The sequence below is a fragment of the Octopus bimaculoides genome, chromosome 9 (genome assembly GCF_046866305.1).
Source record: "Octopus bimaculoides isolate indiv1 chromosome 9, ASM4686630v1, whole genome shotgun sequence".
Classification (NCBI taxonomy): domain Eukaryota; kingdom Metazoa; phylum Mollusca; class Cephalopoda; order Octopoda; family Octopodidae; genus Octopus; species Octopus bimaculoides.
Genome location: NC_142936.1, coordinates 17,602,409 through 17,620,284, shown reverse-complemented (window position 1 = coordinate 17,620,284; position 17,876 = coordinate 17,602,409). Strand labels below are relative to the sequence as shown.

At 37.1% G+C, this 17,876-nt stretch overlaps 1 protein-coding gene across 1 annotated transcript in view; it reads left to right on the top strand.

The window, feature by feature from the left end:
* LOC106872610 (uncharacterized) overlaps window positions 1-17,876 on the top strand; it is a 61,237-nt gene that overhangs the window by 164 nt on the left and 43,197 nt on the right. The window contains exon 1 of the mRNA XM_014919649.3: window positions 1-712. This exon is cut by the window's left edge and continues 164 nt beyond it. Within this exon, the coding sequence (XP_014775135.1) occupies window positions 530-712 (183 nt within the window). The 5' untranslated portion in view covers window positions 1-529. The remainder of the gene's footprint in view (window positions 713-17,876) is intronic.

Here is a 17,876-nt window from a genome sequence, read left to right as displayed (position 1 = left end):
TATATATATATATATATATATATGCACTCCTACCTACCTCCATACATAAACATATTACATACTGACGCACACACACATATATTTATATTTATATTTATATGGAGCCTGATTTAAAGCGAAGCAAATAGTCAGTGGTTATCAGTTAGAAGTAACAAGTTAGACGGGATACAGATTCAAAAAGTGTGAGCGGGAGAGAGACAGAGTAAGAGAAAAGGAAAAGTAAAATAGAGAGAGAGAGAGCGAGAAAAAAAAAACAAACATACAGCCACACAGACCGATAACTAAAAGATAGACAGAAAAAAGAAACTCTAAACGTAGCAGTTGATAATATAGAAATACAGAAATATATATATTAAGAAACGTATCCTATATAAGGATCTATCTGGTTTATTTAGAAACAACTATAATATAATAGTGATTACTAAACAATATACGGACACGTATAGCGAGCCATATATTGCATAATATACTTATATTTGTATATAAATTAAGGGATATACCTCGGTGATTCAAAGTTTTCTTGTAAGACATGGATGGCGAATCGACTGTTGAGAATGGTGAAAACCACCCCGAACCAGTGCTGCAATCACAACCTGCCCCACCGAAAATTAAGAGAGGGTTTATCCGTTTGAGACGAGATGAGACTTGTGTACAATGGGGTTTTCGCATCATCGGAGGCTGCGATACGGGAATTTCTTTGCAAATTATCAAGGTACGTACCAGCTGTGCTGTGTAATTTATTCACATTTATACATACATACATACATACATACATACATACATACATACATACATACATACATACATACATCTTAATAGTTACTGTGCGCACTCTTCTACATACATACATACATACATACATACATTCATTCATACATACATACATACATACATACATACATACATACATTCATACATACATACATACATACATGCATACATACATACATACATACATACATACATTCATTCATACATACATACATACATTCATTCATACATACATACATACATACATACATACATACATACATACATACATGCATACATACATACATACATACATACATACATACATACATGCATACATACATACATACATACATACATACATACATACATACATACATACATACATTCATACATACATACATACATACATACATACATACATACATACATACATACATACATACATACATACATACATACATTCATTCATACATACATACATACATACATACATACATACATTCATGCATTCATTCATACATACATACATACATACATACATACATACATACATCTTAATAGTTACTGTGCGCACTCTTCTACATACATACATACATACATACATACATACACACACATGACTTTTACTCTACTCACCGAACTAAACCTTTCACTCCATTAGTGAACAATCTTTTAAACTCGCTTCAAAATAATGGCCCTAATTTAACACAGACACACAGAGAGACACACAGACACAGGCGCGAGCACACACACTCTCTCTCTCTCACACACACACACACACACACACACACACACACACACTTACACATTCACGAACTCACATGTTTATAAACGCGCAATGTATTTATTTGTTTACATACTTAACAATATACCACCCATTTAAGCTTTAGTTATCAGTTTATTTTCTATGACAACCGATGAGATATCGCTGTTAATATGACATTGCCATTCTTTCAATTCATTCATTTGATACGACAGCGGGAAAGTTTCTAAAATAATCGCTGTTACTCGACCTAAAAGAAATAGCACCAAAATATTCCTACATTCCTTTAGTCACACTTTATTGTCTTGAAGAAAGAAACGCCTGTTTGAGAAAAAAAACAACAGGATTTTCTGGGTTGGAATGAATGCTGTTATGATTATAAATTTGCTGGATCGGGGCAAAAGAGTAACAGCGACAACAACAAAAAGAACAGCGACGACCATAACAGCAACATCAGCAGCAATAACATTCAGTAGTTATGGCAACGAGTAAAATATTTGATAGGCAACACCTATTCATTCATTCATTTGTAGTTTAGAAGGCCTGCTAAGATTGTCGGAGTTCTACCTATGAAATACTTTTGTTTTTAAATTCAGACATGGTTTATCTAAGACTACATTATCTAATGCGACCATTCTATCATTCGTCTTTTGTTTTGTTTATTAAAAACGTTAAGGTGTGATTTGAGAGATATTTGGCTTCTATTTCTTGCAGATGGGTGACCACGTAGAGAGGGACTCTACATTATGTTACTTATTGATTTATTGCGATAACCGGCAAAATATCGACGTGTTATTTATTATGCCATAGCTAACTCACTAGTCTAGGGTGGAGTGGGCTGGGGTGGAGCGGGGCTGCGATAACCATGGGTACAGCTCCTTCTCCCAGACTAAAATAATGAAAAAATAAGTAAATAAATAAATCAAAAGATGATGAATAAATATAAATGTGCACTTTCATTTCATGGAATATCCACACACACACACACACACACACACACACATACACACACGCACACACACATACACTCTCTCTCTCACACACACACACATATCAAAAGGCAACCTTTATATCCATCTTAATATGGATATTTTCTTTTAGAACACTAAATGCGGCGTTATTAGCCTCGAGAGATCCTCTCATATAGGAGTTTGGTACATAAACGCACACACACGCGCACACACACGCGCACACACACGCGCACACACAGACGCACACACACATGCGTGTGTGCGTCTATGTTTGTGTGTATGCGTGTGTGCATCTGTGTGTGTGTGTGTGTGTGTGATTTCACACCCCATGTCGGGTCAATATGGCTTGTCAATCTCAGCGGGTAGACCATCTTAAGACATAAGGGAGTCTAAACACAGTCCTGCGGCTTGTTAGAAATAGCAGGCAAAGCTTCCTGAAAACACGTCTTATAAAAGAAGACGGCATTGGATGATAATGTACTCCAAGGTGTGCTATTCCAGAAGAATAGATCATATGGTCATGGCTAGTATGACCTTTAAACATAAGTCTGTCAGAGCTTTACTACTACTACTACAATAACTTTGATTTTCAGTGGCTCACTTGTGGGGGTAAGATGTTTAGGGTCTCACCTAACAAGCGGTGTCCCTAAGGCAATCTGGTATTGTTCTGGTAATACCTGAAACAAACTGGGGCTAAATGGTAATGTTACCTATTCTTCGTTTGGATAACTTACATATGTTTCGTGATGAGGAGGAAACAGCCGTGTGTGCTACAGTTGGCCCTGAGTACAGTCCAAACTTCTCAAGGTGTGTGTATCGGAGAAAGATGGAATCCACCGTCAAACAAACGAAGTTTGAACTCAGAAACCCTGCCTTTTGTATCTCTTGATAATTCTCTTCTCATTAATAATAGGGTTGCATCTGTGTAGTTTTCTGAAACAGAACGACACCTCAAAAAAAAAAAAATAATAATAATAATAAAGCAATGGACAGCGGCCAAGCTGGGGTACCGCTCTGATGGGCTTGGTCGACCGAATTCACCTCAATAACTTATTTCAAATCTGGTATTCATTCAATTGGTCTTGTTGACAAACTGTTAGATTAGGGAGACGTAGCACCTGTTACTAAGCAGTGAAAACAAAAACCCACAAATGCGCGCGTGCACACACACGCACACACATACGCAACACAACACACGCACGCACGCACACACACACACACAATGGGCTTCTTTCACTTTCCGTCTACTAAATTCAATCACAAGGCATTGGTCAGTCCAGGTCCATTACTATACTATAGACACTTGCCCAAGATGCTGCGCAGTGGAAACGACCTCAAAACCGCGTGGCTGCGAAACGGATCTCTAAGCCATGCATCCAATCATAGCTACGCTTGTAAAATGGGTTTCTCTCTTTAACTCATTTCTTTCACCTGGACATCATAATCAAACACTTCTAATTATTCTGTTCCAAAAAACATTCCTTAATTACACTCAGTGTCCGGGTAGGGTGTAAAGTATTTTGAATGAGTTAGAAATGCCATTCCTTGCTCAAGGACATTAGTTTCCATCTTATGGACCCGTATCGTAATCCCATTCACGTTTCTGATACCCTTAAGGTATATCGATTTGATCCAATACATCACGAGGGCTTTATTTTATTGATCTCTATCTGGATGAATTGCAAAGTTATCAGTGGCAGGAACTGAACTCAGAGTGAACCGTAATTGAACACTGTAGGCGTTTTGTTCGATGCTCAAACTATTCTGCCGATGATGAGAAAGTCGTTTCATTTGAGAAATCATTGAAAATCCACAACGAAGGTGATCGTATGTGGCATTCTACCAAGCGTGTGCTTATAGAGTAAATATTTATACATGCATGCATGCATGCATACATACATACATACATACATTTGTTGGCACTCCTTCGCTTACGACGTCGAGGGTTCCAGTTGATCCGATCAACGGCACAGCCTGCTCGTGAAATTAACGTGCAAGTGGCTGAGCACTCCACAGACACGTGTACCCTAAACGTAGTTCTCGGGGATATTCAGCGTGACACAGTGTGACAAGGCTGGCCCTTTGAAATACAGGCACAACAGAAACAGGAAGAAAGCGTGAGAGAAAGTTGTGGCGAAAGAGTACAACAGGGTTCGCCACCCTCCCCTGCCGGAGCCTCGTGGAGCTTTAGGTGTTTTCGCTCAATAAACACTCACAACGCCCGGTCTGGGAATCAAAACTGCGATCCTATGACCGCGAGTCCGCTGCCCTAACCACTGGGCCATTGCGCCTCCACTACATACATACATACATACATACATACATACATACATACATACACACATACATACATACATACATACATACATACATACATACATATATGTACGTATATGTATATGTACACACAACACAAACGGACACATATATGTATATCTATGCATATGTACACACAACATGCACGCACGCACGCACCCACATACATACGGATGCACTAGCTTCGAATTTAACGAAACATATCTACATACACCTGTTAGTGTGCATGTGTGCGTGCTCACACATGCCCTTAAGTATTTCACTTACAAGGATATGTTGTCTGTTGTTGCCTGTTGTTGTTGTTGTTGTTGTTGCTGCTGCTGCTGCTGCTGCTGCTGTTGTTGTTAGCATAGGCCTGTTACATCCGGGTCAGTCCTCATCTAGAGGGCCTTATAAAACGTTCCGTTTCTGACCATCTTGTCTTATATTCTGACATAGTATGTATCTAGGATTTCATTATCTAATTCCATTATCTAATATGCCTTTCCTTTTTAAGGCAATAAAGTGTGTTCTGAAAGAGATTTAGCAGCTATTTCTAGCAGATAGTTTGGCCATGTAAGGATACTCCTTAATAGTAGTCTCTGAAACAACGACTCACATTTGTAGGGTGCTGACAGTTATAGTCAATTAAATCGACCTCAATTACAATGATTGGTAATTGATAAGAAAATCAACACCTGATAAGCAGGATATGCACTCAAAAACGTCTGAACCTTATACATTTTGCTAATCCCCAACACCTCGTTGACCCCGGTAGCTCTTTTTTATTTGTACTGATTTGCTCAATTTTGAGGCCACATGGAGTGGTGGTGATAAAAATGAACTCAAATCCGAGATGTTAGTGTTTCTGCCATGTGCTGAGTTCTCAACACGAACTGAACCCAACACTCATCAATGTTACAACCCTGCCGCTGTTTAAACATGAAACATATTTACAACCGGGTGAACTGGAATGTTGATATTTAAGTATTCCTGACTGTGGACACTGGACAGTTAACAAAACCACAAAGTAGTACCTTCTTACGGCAAGCTGGGCTGAAACGCTATTTGTTATATATCTTAGCTATCGACGCATTACAGTGAACTATACTATACTGTGGTCTCTACGTAGAGCAACGTGGATTGAGCTGTTGACAGCTAAGACTATAGTGAAATAAATAACACTGTGTTTCTTATTTACAGTTAGGTGGACTGGACCTTTGATATTTAAGTATCGAGGTCATGGACGCAGTATAATGAACTACTTTATAGCGTGGTGCCTTCAGGATGTGAGCATCGAAGTTTTACGTCTGATGCTTGGACCATCTGAGTTGATCACTTAAAGCTCATTTTATATTCTACATGACAGTCAGTGGAAGAATGGCAATGTTCATGCACTCTCTCAGGGCCTTCTATATTGGTTGGGGAACGAGGTAGTTATCCTCATACCAGAGGCCGGAATTTGTACAAAAGAGTGGACCTCACCAATGGCACAGAGGGACCAAGTATAGTGCTAAACTGTGAAGTCACATGGATTAGTGGTTGGAGTATTCGGTTCGATTCCAGGCTGCGTGTTGTGTCCTAGAGTACGACAGTTTATTTCACGTTGCTCCAGGACACTTCGCTGGCAAAAATGAGTTGTACCAGTAATTCAAAGGGCCAGCCTCGTCACATGCTGTGTCACGCTGAATCTCCTTCAGAACCGCTGTAAAAGTACGCATGCTCGAACACTTGCACGTTCATTTCAGGAACAGGCTGTTCCGTTGATCGGATCAACTGGAACCCCCATCGCGGTAACCGACGGAGCGCCAGTTTTTTTTATAATAATTCAATTCATCAACATAAAATTTAAGTTCGGTTTAAAGTTAATTTTTTTTATAGACCTGCAGGGAGAATTAGTGATGTTCAGGTCTTTGTCAAGAACATAGAATTAATAATAATCACCTCAAAATACTGATTACTGATTATCAAATTGTAATATATTTTTACATCAAATAAAATACCAACCACGTACCGGTTTCAATTTGACACGTGTTCTTCCTTAAAATGGCTGTTCTTGTGCCAATGTTAGGAATCAAAATATTCTTAAATCAGAAGTCGAATGGCAGTTTTGATTCATGAATGAGAGCCAATGCTTTTCACTTTAAATGTTATTGTTTTTACGAAATGAATCAGTCACGAAACCCCATTTTTCTATCCTCAAAATATTAAAAAAAGGGGGAAACAAATGAGAATTTTTGAGTTATTTAAAGACTTACATCTAAAAACTACAGTTGAGACAAAAAAAACTATATAGCTAAATTTTTAGATATCACTTTTGATTTAGAAACAAAGAAATGCCATTTAGGAAGCCAAAAGAAAAGTAATCCTACATAAACATCTCTTTAAACATCCCGCCTGCTGTTATAAATAATCTAGTGAAAAATATTAGTATTCGGTTATCCAGTATTTCATCCGATATATATCTTCCTTCAACAAAGCGACCCATTATTATAATGAAGCGCTGAAACTCAGTAGGTTTAGAGATAAAAGTAATTATATAAATAACAACAATAACAACAACAACAACAATAATAATAATAATAATAATAATTATTATTATTATTATTATAATTATTATTATTATTACTATTACTATTACTATTACTATTACTATTATTATTATTATTATTATTATTATTATTATTATTATTATTATTATTATTATTACTATTACTATTACTATTACATTATTATTATTATTATTATTATTATTATTATTATTATTACAACAGTAGTACATACGCTACTTAATGTCGAAAGAATGAAAAAAGAATGCTCAATACATGTTATAGAGGATGTTTTTTTTTAAAACTGAAGTTTATCTCGCGACTCGAGTTTCAATGACAATATATATATATATATATATATATATATATATATATATATATATATATATATATATATATATATGTATGTATGTGTATATGTATATATATATATATATATATATATATATATATATATATTTATATATGTATGTATGTATGTATGTATGTGTGTGTGTGTGTATGCGTGTACACGTGGACATGTGTATGTGTAAATATGTGCATATTTTTTATCATTCAATTAGGATAGAGGCCAGCGCTCATGACCCTTTACAGGGTCCCTGAAACCGATGGGAAGGGCAAGAAAGGAGGGAAAGGGGAAGGGAGGGAAGGGGAAAAAAATTATCCCTTGACCGAAGATCTGAACCGAATGCGTGCAACAGAGGGTAGTTCGCTGTATGTGTAGATCTGTATGTATGTATATGCATGTATGTGTGTGTATGTATGTATGTGTGTTTGTTTGTGCGTATACTTATATACATACATGCGTACATACATACTCACGCACATATGTATATATATATATATATATATATATATATATATATATATATATATATATATATAAGGCATACGCACACACATATCTTAGTACATTCCATACTATTCCAATGTTTGACAATGAAGGGTTTGGTCTGGTTTGGTTTGGTCTGGTTTGGTTTGGTTTGGTTGATCAGTGGTCTCACTTTACAGTATCTCAGCTTACGATATCACCTTACAAACGGATAATATTACACCAACCTATTTATATCATTTTTGCTTTGGCAGTATATCATCTTCACAGTAAACAAACTCTTGCATATGGCAGCAGATAAAACTAAAAATGAACTCGGCCATTTCAAGGAGACGTGAAATGGGTCGTCATGTTCTTTTTGTTTTTGTTTGGGTTTTCTTCTTTTTTTGCTTTCATGTTACTTAGCTCTTGATCAACCCTGAGTGAGCAGAGCCTATAGTCACTGATGACCAGAGTCTATTTGTCAGGTGTTGAATTTGCAGTTATGACTTATGGAGCAACATATTCAAGCAATCATTTTATTCTGAAGACAGTAGGATGTGATTTTGAAAGGAATTTGTCTGTTGTTTCGGGTTCGATATGCGTTCACGATGTGACTCTCTCGTTGGCTTCTCAGTTCTGCATATGATACTTTTATTATAGTTTTACTCCAGATCAACCCTGATATCCTCTAGACATACGACCAAAGACATTCCGACCATGACCATATCGCTTGTCTAGTGGAATTCAGAGCTACGTTATGTAATGCATTCTTCCTTTCAGATGGTAGGATATGATTTAAGGAAGATTTAGTCACTATTTCAAGCAGATTAAGAGCTATTTCTTAGAGCTGTGGTTTCCAACCGGGATGTCATAATCGGCAGTTAGGGATGTCACAAGACTTGAAATTTAATACTATTGGCAAATAATCCTTTCTATTATAGGTATAAACCCTGAAATTTGGCAGGGAAGGGGCCAGTCGATTACATCTACCCCAGTACACAACTGGTACTTAATTTATCGACCCCGAAAGGATGAAAGGCAAAGTCGACCTCGGCAGAATTTGAACTCAGAACGTAGCGGCAGACGAAATACCGACAAGCATTTCGTCCGGCGTGCTAGCGATTCTGCCAGCTCGACGCCTTCACTATTAGCAAATAATGTCAAAAAAAGTATTGGGTACTTTAAACATAGCTGTGTCTATATGTGTGTGTGTGGGGGGGGGGAGGTAGTTGGGGTTGCAGAAACGTTGGCAACTATTGGTGCAGCGGGACGAAGTTTTCCGCTGTCAAAAGTGCAGACAACTGTTCTGTTTTTTTTAGTAGCTATACATTTTCCATTAGCAACTGTACAGTTTCCGTTAGCAACGGTACTGTGCCATTGACAAAGAAGTTGTATGTAGTCACGTGTTTCGTCATTTACATCGGTCCAGTTACGTAAGCGGCATTCATTTTTACCTATACTGAACGGGATAAAAGACCATGTAAAAACCACAAAGAAGTTAACTAAACACCACAAATTATTCAGTTCGGTTTTCTGCTGTTTCCACTATTGCACTACGTCTGTTATTGATTCCTGACATCAACACAAAAGCCATGCGTTTGTAGAGGGGGAATATTGATGGTTGCATCGATCACTATACTTGGTTAGTATATATTTGATCTACAATGTATTTGTGGAACTGGACTAAAGATGGTTACATCGATCCCTGTACATGGTTAGTATTTATTTGATCTACCACGGAGGGGAAGGCAATAACAGAGCCTCTAAGTGGTCGCTCGATTTTCTCGAAATAGTAACTAAGTCTATCCCCCCCACAGCCAAAATAAGGGAGGAAAGATTAGAAAATGTAGCTTTAGATACTCTAAACCTGAAAATAAGATGGTATGGTCGTAGTTGGAATACCTTGTATCAGGGTAGACTTAATGTTAAACAATTACATCAACAACAGCAACAGCAGCAACAACGGCAAAAGTTGAAAAATCATAATAATAATAATATAAATATATATCTTGGGCAAGTGTCTTCTACTATAGCCTCGGGCCGACCAAAGCCTTGTGAGTGTATTTGGTAGACGGAAACTGAAAGAAGCCTGTCGTATATATGTATATATATATATATGTATGTGTGTTTGTGTGTCTGTGTTTGTCCCCCCCCCCCCAACCATCGCTTGACAACTGATGCTGGTGTGTTTACGTCCCCGTAACCTAGCGGTTCGGCAAAAGAGACCGATAGAATAAATACTAGGCTTACAAAGAATAAGTCCTGGGGTCGCGTTTTAGACACTGCCGGGTAGTGTGTTTAATTTTTTCATTGAATACTGCCGCGAACTTCCTCTTGTTTTTCAAAAATCCCCCCTAAATCAGAAAATAAGGGGGGGTGGGAATCTGTCCTATTTTTCAAATTCTGGCGGAACACTGAAGCTGGAAGCAGGATAATAATCTAATTCTACGCTTTATCACATTCAAGAATATAAACAACGTTTTTAAGCACAACACACGCGGAGTCAAAAAGAAACACTACCTTTCACCGGCACTGCGTGAACGATAGTGCTCTCTCTCCCTAGCGTGAAGCTTCCTATCTCGGGCATGTGAGCGTGCGCACAACAGTCAAACACCGCGTCGCTGGAACTGTGAAGCGCACAGTTCTATACAAAGACTTCTGTATTGTTTTCATAAACTAGGGGATGGCTACTGACATTAAGCTTAAGGATTATATGACGTACAATTATAAAGAAAGAATTAAAGAAAAAAAGGACTCATTATATTGAATGTTATCGATAATATCGAGTGAAAGTAGGGGGTGTTGCAGTTCCGCAGTGCCTATAAACGAGCCGCCACTGAAAGGGACATAGCTAAATCCTGCAATGCACTTCGTTCGACATTCTTGCAGTTCTGCTTTACACCACTATAAAAGCAAAATGCCATTAGCTAAATATTCTCTGTGAGATAACAGCAGGATTTAAATGGGAATATATTCGAACAGAACAAAAGCAATATTGTCCCAGCAATTAAAAATACGAGGTATGATTATTACTCATAGAACCTATCATTATTAATGATAATTATGGACTTCTATGGTGTTAATGAAATAAAAATAAGACATAGAGAAGGCCGACAGCAAAAATAAACAGATAAGAGCACTCTTCCACATCCCATTATATTAAACAATATTTATTAGTAATGGTAAGTGGCGTTATTTGACTCCTATATAGAGACGTGTTTGTGCGGTTGTTTTGACACTGGCATACACTTAGGAATGACGGATTAGAGTGACCGTCCATGTTGATATCCAGAAATAATGATGAAAAACTTTTATTGATCTAAACCAGTGGTTCTCAACCAGGGTTCATATAGCCCCTCAGGGTCCATATAGAATTTTGAGGATCTACGCAACAAAGTAGTAAATTGGGAATCCACAAGTGTATTTTAAGGGCCCATGAAAAAATTTCGATTTAGATGTATATATTGGTATATATTGCAAGAAACAGCTAGGTTTCTTTCTTTAACATTTTAGATACTTTAAACTACAGAAGTTAATGTACGAAAAACAAAATAGGAGTTTTGAAAGAAGCTTCTACAAAACTAATCTTTAACCATCGAATGGTTATGGGGTCCACCACAATAAAATAGTAATCAAAGTGGTCCATGGATGAAAAGTGGTTGAGAACCCTTGATCTAAGCAAGTACTTACAGCTGGCCTAATCTTTAAAGTGTCGATCTACTGGAAGAAGAGTTAAAGTTTCGTATTGTAATGTCCTTTTATCCACTACATCTCGAGCGCATTGAACATGGTTTTCAATCAGAGTTTGCATTCTGGACCTTATGATATTAATACCTAGAGTGACGGGAACTTGATGGCTTAGGATGTCAGCCAAGCGATGCAAGGAAATACTAGCGCTACACAGACCTAATATGGCAAACTCTCTGTGACAACGATTCCATCATGCTATATGCAGATACTGTGAAAGATACAACTAAATACCGTTCCAGTTACTGCATAATTGTGAAGTGTTTTGTTATTGTACAATATTCTGTTAAATGATCCGGTTAGTTTAGCTTTGGGACGGATAGGTTTACACAACGTTGACACGTTTTGGTTTCCTTTGAAAAAGTCGTTAGCAGTGTCTCTACGAGCAAAGTAAGTTATGGATCGTGTAACTATAATATTTATAGGCTATAACTTACCCTACTTCAGCTATAATACTTCACGAGTCTTACAATTATGAACATAGCAAGTTATAGGTCTCCCCACTGTGTAACGTTCATTGAATGTAAAACAGATTTCAACTAACTGAAGAAATATATCACATATCGCAGCCTCTCTACTTTTCTTAGAATCTATACTAGCAAACCATTTCCCATTCAGAATTTTAAAAGTCTCTTGCTCAAGAAATAATTTCACATGTTGATACTTACAGTAGAATATAATTAGGTGTCAGTTCGTGATCCTTGTCACATACAAACAACTAATCTGCTAACTTTTGCGTCAGAGATAGACTTGTTTATGTAAACTAACTTCTCTAACGGAAATATTATTCAATGACAAAACGATTGTCACGACAATGAATTAGATGAGTATTTCCAGATCGTCTTCTTATGAAGACTTTACATTATTCTGATAAAACCAGTTGAGATAGCAGCCATTAGAAAACAATGTATTACTATGTTTATCCTCAATAACAGGAATCATAAGCGTCGATTATTTCCTGGTTGTTAAATTTGCTATATTATGTCAATTGGTTAACAATTTCGTATATTGTATATTATAAGATCCTTAGTTTGTAATAAGATTCGTATCTAATATTATCAGTTATATCTCCACAGTAAGTGGTATCTGCTGGTGACTGATATTTTCCCATAAAATGAAAATTGTTCAGACGTTCCTTCAAGTTTCCCTCTCAAACTACTGGTGACCTCTTAACTTTTACGCTATAACCAAACAGTCACCGAAAGCACATGGAAACCAGGGCAGATATTCTAGTTAGATTAATGTCACTGCACTTACAAAGTGTCAAATTCCAAAGACATATTCAAACATGCATCAATCTGTAACTAAATGGTATTTTATATTTACCTTCCCAATCCACCCTTATTTATCTGACTTAGATGCAGAGGTAACTACTTCGATAGGGTGTTAGAAATCACTGTAGAATCACTAGTCACCATGTTCTATATATTTGTCTACAATGCTATATCTTATAGGATTACTGCGTTTTATCTATAAGGTCGCTATATAATATCAATAAGATCATAATGTTTTATTTATAGGGGGTTTTATGTTGTATCTCACTTATGTTGTATCTTTCACTTGTTTTAGTCATTGCTCTGCGGCCATGCTGAAGCACCGCCTTGAAGGGCTTTAGTCAAACAGATCGAACTAAGTACTCATTTTTTTAAGCCTGATATTTATTCTATCGGTCTCTTGTACCGAACCGCTAGGTTAAGGAGACATAAACAAACCAGTACCGGTTATAAAGCAATGCGAGGTGGTACAAAGACAACGGCACAAACACACACACACACACAACATACACATAAACTCATACATACATACATACATACATACATACATACATACACACACACACACACACACATATACATACATACATAGATACATACATACATACTTATTCATACATATGCATACGACGGTCTTCTTTCAGTTTCTGTCAACCAAATACACTCACAAAGTATTGTTCGGTCTCAGGTTATTGTAGAAGACACTTGCCACGCAGTAGAACTGAACCCGAAATCACGTGGTTGCAAAGCGAGCTTCTTAACTACACTGTCATACCTATTAATAGGACCTCAATGTTATATTGACTGGACCACAGTGTTTTATTCATAAGGTTACTATATGAAATCTATAGAGTCATTGTATTTATTCTATAGGATGTGCTGCGTTTTGTCCATTGGAACACTGCTTTATTAATTGAGTTACCATCTTTTATCTAAAGGTCCACTGTTTTATCTGTAGTATCACTGTTTTTTTTCTTTTCTGTAGAGTCATTGTGTTTCTTCTACTGCGTGACTTTGTTATTATAGACTCACTGTGTTTTCCTCATAAGGTCGCTGTGTTATATCGACAGAATCTACGTTTTTCCTCTATAGTGGAAACCGTGCTTTATCAAAAGAGTCTATCCATTCCGCTACAGTCATTGTTTTCCATGTATGGAGTCACTGTCTCTTCTTTTGAGTCACTGTACTTTCTCTTTTGAATCTCTGTGTTTCGCTTAATTATTATTGATGAACCAAGAATTTGTTTGAATATGAAATGATGGAGTAGCAAACACGGTTGAGTGTCGATGTATATTTAGTTACGTTCTTCGATTAGAGTTTAAATTTGATTCGATCAAATTGTCATTCTGGTTAGAAAGTTAGAAATCTAATATATTTGGCTATGAATTTCAATATATATATTGTTTACCGTATTGACATGTATTTAATTCAGTATTAGGATGTTCAACATAATTTACTTTTTAATAATATTTATAAAGATTAAGGCGGTGAGCTGGCAGAATCGGTAGCACGCCGGGCAAAATGCTTAGCGGCATTTCGTCCTTCTTTACGTTCTGAGTTCAGATACCGCCGAGGTCGACTTTGCTTTCAACCTCTCGGGAGTACTGGAGTCGATGTAATCGACTTACCCCCGCGCCAAAATTACTGGTCTGGTACCAAAATTTGAAACCAATAATACTTGTAAAGATTATTTACATCTAACAAGTTTCATAGAACGGTATACCAGTAATGGCGAGCCTCCCTCTTTCTGCCTAACGCATTAAAAGGTGGTAGTTTCAAATTTTGGCACAAGGCCAGAAATTTTAGGGAAGTAGGTAAGTCGATTACATCGGCCACAGTGCACAACTTATACTTACTTTATCAACCCCGAGATGATGAAAGGCGAAGTTGACATCGGCGGAGTTTGAACTCAGACCATAAAACCAGACGAAATGCTGCTATGCATTTTGTCTGGCTTGCTAACGATTCTGCCAGCTCACCGCCTGATGATAATGATGATGATGATGATGATTATGATGATGATGATGATGATGATCTAGAAGATCTGGTTTATTGGTAGTAGTAGACAAAGAGAACAGACTTTGTAGTAACTGACTTTGTAGTCCCAAATGATGAGAAAGTCAATTTGAGAGGTATAGAAAAAGTAACAAAGCACCAGAACCTAGCCTTTGAGTTACTGGGGGCATGCATAGTACAGGTAAAATGTATCAGTGTAGTTATAGGTGCATTAGGAACTATTCCTAATGATTTGAAAGATGGCTAGAGGAAATAGGCATAAAACCTAGTTTGGTGCTGCTCCCGAAAACATTATTATTAGGGGCAACTAGGGTAGTTCGGAAGGTTCTTGGCATCCAAGGTTACTTATTGTAGCCCGATGTTAGGAATTTTTCCCACCAGTCTAATCTGTTGTGCGTAAATGAAATAAGAACAAGAAAAACGACAGCAACATCTTAATTTGTTGTTTCGTTTTCTCAATATTATATTGTAAATATTGCTTGTCGCGTACTATCTCTAAATACAACTACCAAAGTAAATACTAAATTACCACTAGATAAACTACTAAATCAGTCACTGAATTATTTTAGTTTTTTTACCAACCAACCGCTGAAAGAACCAGAAACAGCCTCTGAATTGACCACATACTCAGTTTCATTACTTTATCATAGTTGTTTATTCTCATAGATAAGAGCCTGGCCCATTGGATCATTAGTTTATAAAACAGCATTTGAGTCAATCATTAAGAGTAAAGACATCTTTTAAAAGCTTAGTCAGGAGAGGAAAGGCAAGGCCCATGACTTCTCTCAGGGCCTCTGGGAGTGGCGGAAGGAAGTTGTCCTCAAACCGGTAGACATGATCAGAATACCAACAACACTGCGTAAAAGACACTCAAGATCCAACTAGGAGCAAGGTTAAAATACAAAAAATATTATCAAGATGATGAAAAGTTCATAGGCTGACAAAGATACTCTCACTGAATATGACTAAAAGATGTTTGTTTTTCAACATAGACCCCATTGCGATCCACATATTTCTTCCATCGGTGTTGCATCGCTTGGATTCCATTGGTGACGAATCTTTCATCTTGTTGGTCAAAAAATTCATCAACAGCAGATATGACGTTATAACCACTGCGATACTTGTTATCAGTGTTACTTCATATCGAGGAATAGATGGTAGTCAGATGGGGTCAAATCAGGGGAAAAGGGAGGATGATTAATTAGTTCAAAGCCACGATCATTGTACGGTAGCCATGGAAACCAAGATCTTGTGTGCTGGTGTATTGTCCTGAAGAAGTAATTAATGCAAGAAGGATTTTAAAAAGCAAACCAGAAGAATTATACGGCGAGGAGAAAAGAGTTAGTAGTCAATGATAAATTTTATTTTAAGTTTTATTAGCAAGCAGGGACATAGTTGCGTATTATTTTGACTTCATCAGCAAAACATAACCTTCGTGGTACTTACAAAAATAATGATGAAAACAATCTCTATATAATTATACAAGACAGTACATTGGTTTGCATAGGATAATAGAACTGTTTACATATTATTGCTCTGATTTATATATATATATATATATATATATATATATATATATATATATATATATATGCAATCTGTGTGGGTGTTTTTTCAAAACACTGTCTGGTTTAAAAAGCCACATCAGACGCCATGAAAGGGCTAAGGTGTAGGTGCAGGAGGTGGTCAAACTCTGTTTAAGGAGTAGACAACCACCAGCTAGCTTACCAACCACATGGTCCCGGGTTCAGTCCTACTGCGCGGCATCTTGGGCAAGTGTCTTCTACTATAGCCTCGGGCCGACCAAAGCCTTGTGAGTGGATTTGGTAGACGGAAACTGAAAGAAGCCCGTCGTATATATGTATATATATATGTATGTGTGTGTGTATGTTTGTATGTGTGTGTTTGTCCCCCCAACATCGCTTGACAACCGATGCTGGTGTGTTTATGTCCCCGTAACTTAGCGGTTCGGCAAAAGAGATCGATAGAATAAGTACTAGGCTTCTAAAGAATAAGTCCTGGAGTCGATTTGCTCGACTAAAAGGCGGTGCTCCAGCATGGCCACAGTCTAAAGACTGAAACAAGTAAAAGAGTAAAAGAGTATATATATATATATATATATATATATATATATATATATATATATATATATTTGTGTGTGTATCTGTGTGTGCATATATATGAATATATACATGTGTGTGCGTGTGCGCACGCGCGCGTATTTTAGTACTTTACAACAGGTTTCAATAGCACGCAATGTATTCTCTAGGATCCTTTTCACTCGCTCATTACTTATATAACATAAAAACTAATACCAATAACAGCGTGGTTTCTTTCTAAACTGTGACACAGGTGACACCGTCTTCTCCCTCCGACTCTTCCAGCAGATATGCATAAAAACAAGCAGGTCTGCCGAATTTCTTGACATTAATATGTGTAGATCCAGCCAATGACAACTATAGACAAATATGGCTGACTCGAGAAATTCAAAATCGTACACTGTACACTGGAGATATTACAAGGCTCAATAATGCAGGAGAAATATATGACGCATTTACTGCAATGTGCGATGTTAAATGGGGTTGTTTGCCACTTATACTATTCATCATCTTTCTCACTGGAAGACTGGTAAAGATCTTTCACGATTTTCATGACGCAGTTCTCTTTTAAGCCAATCAAAATGTAGAACTGTAG